The sequence below is a fragment of the Carlito syrichta genome, unplaced genomic scaffold (genome assembly GCF_000164805.1).
Source record: "Carlito syrichta isolate Samal-C Ts95f unplaced genomic scaffold, Tarsius_syrichta-2.0.1 Scaffold316389, whole genome shotgun sequence".
In the NCBI taxonomy this organism is placed as follows: domain Eukaryota; kingdom Metazoa; phylum Chordata; class Mammalia; order Primates; family Tarsiidae; genus Carlito; species Carlito syrichta.
Genome location: NW_007260485.1, coordinates 1,494,275 through 1,506,906, shown reverse-complemented (window position 1 = coordinate 1,506,906; position 12,632 = coordinate 1,494,275). Strand labels below are relative to the sequence as shown.

The 12,632-nt window shown below is 35.6% G+C and overlaps 1 protein-coding gene across 1 annotated transcript in view; it reads right to left on the bottom strand.

Moving 5' to 3' along the window:
- The window catches only part of CSPP1 (centrosome and spindle pole associated protein 1), a 133,531-nt gene that overhangs the window by 55,471 nt on the left and 65,428 nt on the right, over nt 1-12,632 (bottom strand). Inside the window, exons 15-16 of the mRNA XM_008074323.2 lie at nt 7,277-7,406; nt 877-1,024 (exon numbers count right to left, since the gene is read on the bottom strand). Of these exons, the coding sequence (XP_008072514.2) occupies nt 877-1,024; nt 7,277-7,406 (278 nt within the window). The remainder of the gene's footprint in view (nt 1-876; nt 1,025-7,276; nt 7,407-12,632) is intronic.

Below are 12,632 nucleotides of genomic sequence, written 5' to 3'. Positions count from 1 at the left end.
TGTTTGTTGTGTGATGACTAGAGCAAAAATTTCTGAAAGATAAATTGACTAATTATGCAACCTGTCAGAAAGTTTCTGAGATCAAGTATATTTTTCTTTTTCAAAGGAATCCTTGCACTGAGCAGGTATACTGCATATATAAGATAAACAAAACAGCGCTTACTGCGACTGTTTTTGATCATTTATTTTTAAGATGTCTTACTAGTTTAAAAAAAACTTATGTGTATGTGCTTGTTTTTTGTTTTTTGTTTTGTTTTAGAAATAGGGTCTTGCTCTGTCACCCAGACTAAAGTACAGTGGTGCAATTATAGCTCATCATAACCTTGAACTCCTGGGATCAAGCAATCCTTTGCCTTAGCCTCCCAAGTAGCTAGGACTACAGGCATGTACCACCACACCTGGCTAATTTTTTAATTATTTTTTTGTAGATACAGGGTTTTGCTATGTTGCTTAGACTGGTCTCCAACTCCTGGCTCAAATGATCCTCCTGCCTCAGCCTCCGAAAGTGCTGGGATTACAGGTATAAGCCACTGTGCCCGGCTAATACAGGTTTTACTATTTTTACTAGGAAATAAAGAAAATATTCTAAGTACTAGTTTGGGTAAAAACTTACCAACTAACATGCGCTTTTCTCTTCAGTTGGGTTACTATCATCAGAGGATGAAAACTTTACAGTAAAAACAAATGAACACTACTGTAAAGAAGTACTAGCCTCCGCTATATTTATTATCAAAATACCTCTTGTGTATTAAACTACATGATAAGAGATCTCTTACTTTGCAGGCTCTGATTGTCACTTCTTTCTACTCCCCCATTCCTTTAAAAAGCCAAAAACAATGTGGTTTAGTGTAAAACAAGTCCATGGAGACAACATACTTATCAGATTTCCTTTTGCATCCCTGAGAGGAGCACCACCTCCACCTTTTCCCCAGGGGTTATAAGTTCTCATTTCAGCTTCTAATTTTGCTTCATATTCTTCTTTTTCTTCCCGTTCTTTCTTCCTTCTTTCTTCTCTTTCCCGAATCTTGACAACATAAGATACATTAAAAGTAAGTGCCAACAAGTATTCTGATACCAGAGGTTAATAACACCAGATGCTATTTTATTTTTTTGTGTTAGGAAAAAAAAACCTGGAGATATTTTTTCCAGTATGCTCCACTACAAAGTTTAAAATCACAAATATATATAATATTCTATTTTAAAACACTTCAATGGCTGAAACATATTACCGTTGCTTCCCCATATCATGCCACCAGAGGCCTTTCCAACTGAAAGGCTACCTTAGACTCAACCAACTCCTCCTTCCTCTTCCAACATCTACCTGAGCCATTCCCTCTCTAAAGTTGCTGGTTCCACAGGATCAGGATCATCAGGATCTCCCTATGTTCCTTTTTCATCTATCCTTTCACAGAGGATGCCCAGACACAAAGTCTACTCCTTATCTCACTAGACCTACTCTGCCTAAGCAAACTCATTCCCAGGATTCAGAGAGGTTAAAGGTTCAAACATTTTGGGGGTATATAAGCATACCACATTTTTTATTGTGTTTTACTTTATTGCACTTTGCAGATAGTGTATTTTTCATGAATTGAAAGTTTGTGGCAACCCTGTATCTAGCAAATCTATTGTCATTTTTTCAACAGCATATGTTCACTTCATGTCTGTGTTATATTTAAATAATTCTCACAACATTTAAAACTTTTTCATTATTATTATATCTGTTATGGTGATCTGTGATCAACAATCATTGATGCTACTACTATAATTGATTGGGGCACCAGGAACTATACCCACAAAAGAGAGTGAACTTAATATAACAGTGTATGTTTTGACTGCTTCACTGACCAGTCACTCCCACCTCTCTCCCCTTCCTCAGGTCTCCCTATTCCCTCAGTTAAACAATATTGAAATTAGTCCAATTAATAACACTGCAATGGCCTGTTAGTATTCAAGTAAAAGGATCACACATTTCTCACTTTAAATCAAACTAGAAATGATTAAGCTTGGTGAGGAAGACATGTCAAAAGCAGATAGGCTGAAAGCTAGGCCTCTTGCTACTTCACCTAACACTCAAATGAAAAGAAAGCAAAACAGCCATATTGCTGATATGGAGTAAGTCTGAGTGGTCTGGATAGAAGGTCAAACTAGCCACAACAGTCCCTTAACATAAAGCCTAATGCAGAGCAAGGCCCTAACTCTCTTCAATTCTGTAAGAGTAGATAGAGATGAGGAAGCTGCAGTAGAAATGTTTGAAGCTAGCAGATGTTGGTTTATGAGGTGGAAGGAAAAATTCTGTTTCCATAACATAAAAGTACAAGATGAAGCAGCAAAGGCTGATGGAGAAACTGCAGCAAGTTATCCAGAAGATTTAGTTCGGATTCTGATAAAGGTGGCTACACTAAACAACAGATTTTCAGTGTAGATGAGACATCTTTCTATTGAGAAAAAACACCATCGAGGACTTTCACAGCCACAGAGAAGTCAATGACTGGCTTCAAAGCTTCAAAGGGCAAGTTGACTCTTGTTAGTGGCGAATATAGTTAATGACTTTAAGTTAAAGCCATGCCTAATCCTACATTAGTATTGGAAAGAAAAATAAATTTATTTATTTTATTTATTTAATTTTGAGTTAGAGTTTCACTCTGTCGCCCAGACTGGAGTGCAGTGGCCGCTCCCGGCCACTGCAGCCTTGACCTGCTGGGCTCCGGCGATCCTTCCGCCTCAGCCTTCCAAGTAGCTGGAACCACAGGCGTGCGCTACCACACCCAGCTAATTTTTTGATTTATTGTAGAGATGAGGTCTCACCAAGTTGCCCAGGCAAGTCTTGAACCCACGGGCTCAGGCAATCCACTCACCTCAGCCTCCCAAGGCATGAGATTACAGGCTGAGCCACCGAGCCCGGCTAAGAAAAATAAATTAAAAAAAAATAAGTTAAAGTCAATGCTCCTATACCATTCTATAAATCCTAGGGCCCTTAAGAATTATACTAAATCTACTCTGCCTGTGATCTAGAAACGGAACAACAAAGCCTGCATGATAGCATATCTGCTGACAGCATGATTTACTGATTATTTTAAGCCTACTATTGAGACCTACCACTCAAAAGAAAAAAAAAGATTTTTTCAAACAAATACTGCTCATTGACAATGCACCTAATCACCTAAGAGCACTAATGGAGATGTACAAGGAGATTAATTTAATTCTCATGCCTGCTAACACAACATCCATTCTGTAGCCCATGGTCAAAGAGTAATTTTGACTTTTGAGTCTTATTATTTAAGATACGTTATTAAGAAGGTTATAGCTACCATGGATAGTAATTCCTCTGATGCATTTAGGCAAAGTATCTTCTGGAAAAGATTCACCATTATAGATTCACCATTCATGATTCACAGGAGGAGATAAAAATATCTATACTAGCAGGAGTTTGAAAGAAGTTGATCCAAGCCCTCGTGGATTGCTTTAAGTCATACAAGACTTCAGGAGAGGAAGAAACTACAGATGTGGTGGAAACAGCAAGAGAACAGGAATTAAAAGTGAAGCCTGAAGATTTGAAAGATTTGTTTCAACTTCATGAGAAAACTTTAATGGACGGGAGTTGCTCTCAAATCCCTCTCAAGTGGTTTCTTCAGAAGGAATCTACTCTTGGTAAGGATGCTATAAACATTGTTGAAATGACAGCAAAAGAATTAAAGTATTCCATAAATTTAGATAATAAAAGAACAGCAAGGTTTGACTCCAACTTTGAAAGAAGTTCTTTGGGTAAAATGCTACCAAATAGCATCACATGCTGCAGAGAAATCTTTCATGAAAGGAAAAGTCAACTGATGCAGAAAACTTCACTGTTATTTTTCTCCTAAGATATTGCTACACCCACTCAACATTCAGTAACCACCACGCTTATTGGTGAGCAGCCATCAAGGTTCAAGATACTTCACCAGCAAAATGATTATGACTCATTGAAGGTTCAGATGATTGTTAGCATCTTTTAGCAATAAAATATTTTTAAATTAAGGTATATATTTTTAGACATAATTCTATCACATACTATAATAGACTAAAACACAACTTCAATATGCACTGGGAAACCAAAAAATTCACGTGACTCGCTTTATTGAGCTTACTGTAGTGGTCTGGAACTGAACCTGTATTTCCAAGGTATGTTCATACAGCTATAAAGCTTACAAAACAAATATATTCTTATCATCACTAAATATAAGCACAGGCTTATTCTACAGAAATATATGCACAGGCAATGAGTAAGTATCTACATTTTGAAAAGTCACTTTTAAATTCACAACCATATACACAGTAAATTTTTTTTTTTTTTGAGTTGGAGTCTCACTCTGTTGCCCAGACTGGAGTGCAGTGGCCGCTCCCGGCCACCGCAGCCTCGACCTGCTGGGCTCCACAATCCTTCCACCTCAGCCTTCCGAATAGCGGGAATTATAGGCATGCGCTACCACGCGGGTTGATTTTTTGATTTATTGTAGAGATGAGGTCTCGCTGCCCAGGCGGGTCTCGAACCCGCAGGCTCAGGCAATCCACTCACCTCAGCCTCCCAAAGGCACGGAATTACAGGCTGAGCCACCGAGCCCGGCTCACAGTAAATTTAAGCAACCTTTTGCTCCAGTACAGCCAAATAAGTCATCACCACATATAATAGATTTCTAGAGTTGGGAAGTCTAGTTTTGTCTGTGATGTTTTTAATATGCTCATTCAAAACAAGACTCTGAATTCAAAATTCAGTCTTCTATTCGTAGAATCCTAATATAAAAGAGTAATGTTGGTAAGTCTATGATTTTAAAAATCCAATCTTTCAACAAAGTTGCCCATGTAATAGCTGAACAAAAGTACTTTTAGAAGAAATTCAAATAGAATTTGACAGAAAAGTAACTCAGTTAGATATGTACCTATCAAGATTCTTAAGGCCCTCTCAGAGATAAGAGAATTCCCCAAAAGAACTCCATACATTTGACAGTTCCCTTACACTCTCTTCAAACATTACAAACTACAAAAGAACCCATTACTCTCTTCATTAAATATGATCTACTTCCTGTATTCCCTATCTTGGTTTCTTTCTTTTTTTAATTTGTGTTTACATTCTATTTAGATGTTGAATTACAATTTTGACTAAAACCATTCTGTTTTAGAGTTGGAGCAACAGACATACGTGTTTACAAGTTATTTATATAAAGATTTCTTTTAAAGATACATTCCATTATGAAATTGAGCACTAGAAGCACTATAGTATGTTCCTTCAAGAATAAACAATACAGGCAAACGCTATTTGAAATGCATCCATCTTTCTCACTGCTGTAGCTCCTGCTGCTCATGCACCTCCACACAAGAGCTATGGGGACAGCAAAATATGGCTCCAGGGCTGTGACATAGGGCACATGTCTACACTTACGTAAAAGCTAGCAATGGTGGGAGGGCTTTAGGCACAGTCAGCATACAAGATTCGCCAATGCCATTCAGACGTAGGATTCCACCTTGGCTACAAGATGAGTACTGCTCATTTTGATAAAGAGAGTATGTAACTGATGCAAGCTCTGCCACTTGCTGCTGGTACGCCAAAATAAATAAGCATGAGATGTAGTAAAAGGTGTTTTTTGGTTTTTGGGGCTTTCTGAGTTAGGGTCTCACTCTTGTCATCCAGGCTGGAGTGCAGTGGCACCATCATGGTTCACCACAGCCTCAACCTCCTGGACTCAGGCAATCCTTCCACCTCAGCCTCCTGGGTAGCTGGGACTATAGGTGTGTGCTACCATATCCAGCTAATTCTTTCTTTTTTTTTTTCTTTTTTTGTAGAGAAGAGGTCTCACTATGTTGCCCAGGCTGATCTTGAACTTCTGGGCTCAAGCAATCCTCTTGCCTCAGCTCCCAAAGTGCTGGGATCAAAGCTGTGAGCCACTGTGCCTGACTAGGTAGATGATTTTATTCCAAAAGATAGTAGATGGGGAAATGGCCAGGCTCCTGCCTCAAAGAAACCATTTCCTCCAATGTTAGTTTCTAAACTCATTATTCTCCTAAACTGGAACACTAGAAATCATCTTCAAGCCCTCTTGTCAATGAAATCTCACAACTGTCTCTTGAATATCCTCCCCATCTTCCCCATCTAGCTCAGGCCTGTATCACCTCCTGACTGGAATTCCTCAGTAACTTACTAAAAAATATCTCTCTCACATCCCTTCCCAGTTGTCCACATCTCAACCAATTACATTCCTAAAAGATAAATCTGCTTATATCAAGCAATCCTTTCATTCTCTTCTTGGCTTGGCTTAAAACATTCTTTCCTGTGCCTGTCCATGAAAGGATGAAATGGAAAACCTTTTAGCTAGTCCTTCACAATCAAGCACAATTTAAGTCTCCATCCCCTTCTGCCACACCAATTCCATTCCCTGTGTATACCAGAAATTTCTAAGCTGTTCATTATACAAAATAAAAAAAAACAACCACAGATTTAATTTTTGGAGGGTAGGCCGCTTGTAGTACAGGCTTCCTCCACTAAGTAAGGGTTATAGGAACCCACTGACATCAGTGTACCAGCCAGTGTTGTGAGAGATTGTTTTCAGCTTCAGTGAATTTTTTTTTGGAGATTCTTTCAACACATTTGCCCATTTCATGATGGGTGATATATGGGTGCACCTGCCCACATCACACTGAGTGTTCTGCAGTTTGGGACCAAAAAACAGCATGGCCCCTGTGCCCACCCTCCCTATTCACCTACTCTTGCCCCAAGCAACTTTTTTTTTTGTCTCCCCAGATGAAAAAAGACCTCAAAGAGAAACATTTGCCCACGGAAGAGGTAAAACAGAAAACGGGAGAAGCACTAAAAGGCATCAAAATTAACAAGTTCAAAAACTGTTTTGAGCAATGGAAAAAGAGTCTCAATAGGTATATTGTATCAAATGAAGAGTATTTTGACAGAAACTGAAGTTTAAACATGTAAGAATAAATGCACAATTTTTTATAAATAAATTCCAGGGTTTTTTGGGTCACCCTTGTATAACATGCAGCTCAAATATCAACTATTGTGTGAAGCCGGACCAACTGTCCCAGATAATTATGTACCCTATCCTATGCTTCCAACAGTATTCTACAGTATCCACTTCAAAACTTATCATATTGAATTATAATTAACTGTTGTTTTTTTATTCCCCTGCCACACTCTGAGTTCTAAGGGATCACTATGCTAACACTTAAGATGTTCAAAGATAAATGAATGAAGGAAAGAAGGAATGAATGAATGAATGAATGATTGAATGAATACCTGCTGCTGCAAAGCCTCTTGGTAAGACTGAAGAGACTGTTTGGAAAGTTTCGGTTTGTCTCCAAAAAACAATCCAGGATTTATCACTCGATCACTTGTAATTTTCAGTTCATTCTGTCCAACCGTATTCCTACATCAAATACACAATAAATAATTTGAATCTATAACAAAGCAAGAAGAAAATGCAACAGTTCTTTGAAATAGCATGGCATATAAATACATTTAAAAACAGAGAAGGACATTTCTCTATAGGCCAAAGAGGAATTCATAAGTAAATAATCTCTTCCTTCTACCTCTGCTTTGACAATCATGGAACTTTCAAACTTGCTGGATCTTTTTTTTTTTTTTTTAATTAGTCTCACTCCATCACCCAGGCTGGAGTACAGTGGCACACTCACGGCCATCCCAGCATCGGCATGCTAGGCTTCAACAATTCTTCTGCCTCAGCCTTCCAAGTAGCCAGAACTACAGGCACACGCTACCACAACCAGCTAATTTTTGATTTATTGTAGAGACAAGGTCTGGCCAAGTTGCCTAGACTGGTCTCAAACCCACAGACTCAGGCAATCCACTTGCCTCGGCCTCCCAAAGTGCTGGGATTACAGACTGAGCCACTGAGCCTGGCCTGGATCTATTTCTTGATCTAGGTAACAATTCCATAGGAATGAAAAAGTGTGTGTGTAGTAATTCATCAAGCAGTATACATATGACTCAGGCACTTTCCTGAACATATAGAAATAATATCACAATGAAATAACCTCAAATAACACCATAACAGCTAATAATTTATTTTTAAATGATTAAGTCATAAGATTATTTCCTAGTTATTTCAATAATGTAACAATATAATTATACCAAAAAAGGCTAACCGCCCCCAAATAGAATTACAATTTTTGAGAAACTCACAAGGAAACAAAAAAGAAAAAATGTAAAACATACTGTGATTATAAATCACAAGTAAAAGCTATGTGTCCTAAACATAACATACATTTTAAGTACAGGAATACATCCACTTTGAAGACAATAAGATATTTAAAAAATCTAAATTATAAAAGGCAATTTCAAACAGTGATCTTAGAATAAAATCATAATTATAAAAAATAAACTACAAAGCCTTCTCTTATCCTAAAACAGCACTTTAAATAATGAGTTTCCTTTGCATATTAAACTTATCCAAATTATTTATAATCTTTTATTAGGCTAAACAAGTATGGACATTTATATGATCACATTGGATTATGAGTGGGTAAAAGGGAAGATAAGATCAACCAGAGCAAGTTGTTCCCAACTGACCTAATACTTTTTTCAAAAGGGGTTCCTGATGTATGAATGAATAAAGAGGGTTGAGAGGGTTTATCTGAGTAAACGCAATTGCTATAAATTATATGGTAGACAGATTCTCTCAATATCTGTTTTACTCATTTTCCTTCCTATCTCTCTCCCCATGCTCCCTCACTCACAGACCTGAAATCTTATTCATCAACTCCTCCCTGGCTTAAAAAAGAAATGGTTTAAGAATATATTATTTGTATATAACATATACATATATAGTCAGATCAGGATGAGTGGAAGGAAGGAAACAGTAGAGGTATTAAGTACAGTCGTCCCTCACTATATGGTTCTAGGACTGGTTCTAGGACCCTCCACCTATACCAAAATTCAGGTACACCCATGTCCCTAAGTCAGTACTGCAGAACTTCTGTATATGAAAAGTCAACCCCCTGTATAACTAGATTTCATATACCACAAATACGTTTGGTTAGAAAAAAATCATGGACCCACATAGTTCAAACCCACATTATAAACTGTATGTAATTGAATAATTTTTAGTAAATTTATAGAGTTGTGTAACCATCATCACAATCCATTTTTAGAACATTTTCATAACCCAAAAATATCCCCCAAACCAGTAAGCAATCAAACCCTATTCAACCCCTAATACCAAGTGATCACTAAGTAAGTAGCCTGCTTTATGTCTCTATAGATTGCTCTTTCTGGACATTTTACATAAATGGAGCCATATACTATGTACAGATTATTTCACTTTGCATAATATTTTTAAGGTTCATGCATATTATAGCATATCAGTAGTTCATTACTTTTTATTGCTAAAAAGTGCTTTATTACATATAACACATTTTGGTTATCCATTCATCAATTGATGAATATTTCAAATGTTTACATTTTTGGCTATTATAAATAGTGCTGCTATAAATATTCATATACATGTATTTGTGATACAAATATTTTTCTTTCTCTTCACTATATGCCTAAGAGTGAAATTACTATGTTACATGGTAACTTTATGTTTAACTTTTTAAGAAACTGCCATTTCCTGCAACTACTTTTTAATATTTTGATTTTATAATCAGTAATTCTGCTATAACTTTCATATTAATTCTAATATTTTATCTGTATATTATTTTGTAAATATTATCAGTGTTCTATCTTCCCTTCTAATCTTTGTATCTATCTTCCTTCCTTTCTTTTATTTTTGGCCTTGCTGATATTATTAAGCTCTGAAAGGAAGTAGTGATAGGAAGAAGAATCTCAAAAAGAATGTTTTAAATCTATCACAATTAAGTAAAATACCATGACATAAGTTTTTCATGTATATGCTTTCTTAGATTATGTAGGCTTCTCTCTAACCTATTTTGTTAAGTTATTAAATACTAAAGGATAAGGAATTATTAATGATGTTTCTATATCTATTGAGATGAACATATAGCTTCCTTCTTTATTCTCTTAATATGATGTATTACAATATTTGATTTTATAACAATATTGATATCTATAGCAATCAGCTCTTAGTATATATCAGGCATTTTTGTAGATACTTCAGATATTTTAATTCACCAATCCTTAGAACTACTCTATGATTGGATACCATTATTACCCCAATTAACAGACAAAGAATAGAAGTAAGAAATATAACTCAAAGTAATAGATAGTAAAACCGGGATTAAAGCCAAGACAATTTGGCTGCAAAGTGCATGCTCCTAATTGGTATGCCCTACTGTTTTTATAATCATCCTATAGTCTAGAATAATTCCAATTCAGGATAAATTATCGTTTTTCTACATTGCAAGGTTAAGTTTTAGGATTCTTAAGTCTATACTTATATAAGTGAAACTAGCTTGTAATTTTTCATTTCATACAGGCCTTGTTAGGTTTGAGTATAAAGGTTATGATAGTCTCATAACAGTAGTTGGAAAGTATTTCTTCATTATATACTCTGCATTGGTTTGTGTAAGATTGGATTTAGTTTCTTTGTTGACTGATGGGTAGAATTCACCAGTCCATCTAGGTCTGGAGTTTATTTTGTGGGAAGTTTTAAATTTTCTGACCCAATTTTTTAAAACAGTTTTGGTACAATACAGGTTTCTTTGAGTTAACTTTTATTAAATTAAATTTTAATATGAACTTTTCTTTACCTGAATTTTCAAATTCATTGGCAAAAAAATTAGTCATAATATATCCTTATTATATATTTAAAGTTTACTACCAATATAAGGACAGTTCCTTTTTCATTCCTAATATTTCTTATGTATTCCTATCTCATTTTATTCTTGATCAACCTTCAATAGAGAAGCATCTATTTTATTAGTCTTTTCAAGGAACCTATTTTAGACCCTTGTTTCAATTTCAGATAACTTCTATTCTTTATTTCTTTCCTTGTTTCTTTGGGTTTATTTACTGCACTTTTTCCTCATTTCTTAGCTACATGACCATTATTTTACTTTTCACTTCATTTTATGTATTTTCTAAGTTCTTTATTTTTTAATTTCCAACGTATTAATTTTTAAAATGGATTTCTAGCTTAAGTGGTCTATAGGATATCAATCCACTGAAATTTGTTGAGACTTGCTTAGAGGACTAGGATACAACGAGTTGCATAAATATGCCTGTGAGATTAGGGAAAAAAAGGTATTTTGAAATTTGGAGTAAGTTTCTATAGATTCCCATTAGAATAAGCTTATTAATTATGCTTAGTGAATTCTTCTATAAACTTACTGATTATTTGTCTGCTTTAGTTCTCACTTACGGGAAAAAGTGGAAACATTTCACACTATGATTCCGTATTTGTCTACTTTTCTGTATAATTCAAAGTTTGTTTTATTTGAGGCCATGTTATCAGGTAAATAAGCACGTTTAATTATTTTAATTACTATCTTATCCTGCTAAAATGAATCTTTACTCTTTACATAAGAATACTTTTTATCTCAAAGATTTATGAATAAAAACTATATTTTATCTAATGTTAATATAGCTAAATAAACTTTAATTCACATTCTCCTAATTTATCTCTGCCCTTGTACTTTCCATTTTTCTATATCATTAAGCAAATATATGTCTTATAAGTATCATGTGGCTAGATTTTGTTTTTTTATCTAACATAACAAACTTCCCCTTTGTACTGGAAATTTGAACTGGATAGTAACCATTTACTAACATCAAATTTAAATTTGACATTTTATTTAAGACTTATAATCAGTATCTTAAACTTTTACTTTATTTTATTTAATAAATGTCTTTCTTTCTTTAAGATGCCTTTACCCTTAAACTTTTCTATTTTTTCTCTCCTTTTTTCAAAATAAGCAAATTCTTAACTTATTTCATCTCCAAAGCTGAATGAGATAAGATAGTTACTTAAAAAAAAACAAATTCCAATTCTGCTATGGTTCCTCCTTTTTGAATTTTTTCCTCTATTTTTTATTTTTATTTTTTGAGTTAGAGTCTCACTCCATTGCCTGGGCTGGAGTGTAGTGGCATACTCACGGCCACCCCAGCATCGACCTGCTGGGCTCTGGCGATCCTTCCACCTCAGCCTTCCAAGTAACCGGAACTACAGGAGTGCACTACCATGCCCAAATAATTTTTTTATTTATTATAGAGACGAGGTCTCACCAAGTTGCCCAGGCTGGTCTCAAACCCACAGGCTCAGGCAATCCAAAGTGCTGGGATTACAAGATAAGCCACCAAGCCTGGCGCACCTCTATTATTTTAATAAGTTGCACTTGCTCTTTCTATACTTTCAGTAATCCTAGAACCTAAGCCTGAGTTATCACACTCATGCTTCTGAAAGACTAAAGCTAATCAAAATTTGTACCATCCTCCCAAATGATACAAAGATTAAACTTTTAAATGCCACATTTAATATAACATGGAAAGAAAATACATTGTGAGTATATCCAAAGTAGCTAAGAGAGTCACAGTTTCCTTCATCTCTAATTAGACTAATATGCTTGAAAATAAACACAGACATTGAAAAGGAATTGGTGCATAAGAAAATTCAACTGGAGCTGGGCTCGGTGGCTCAGCCTGTAATCCCGCGCCTTTGGGAGGCTGAGGTGAG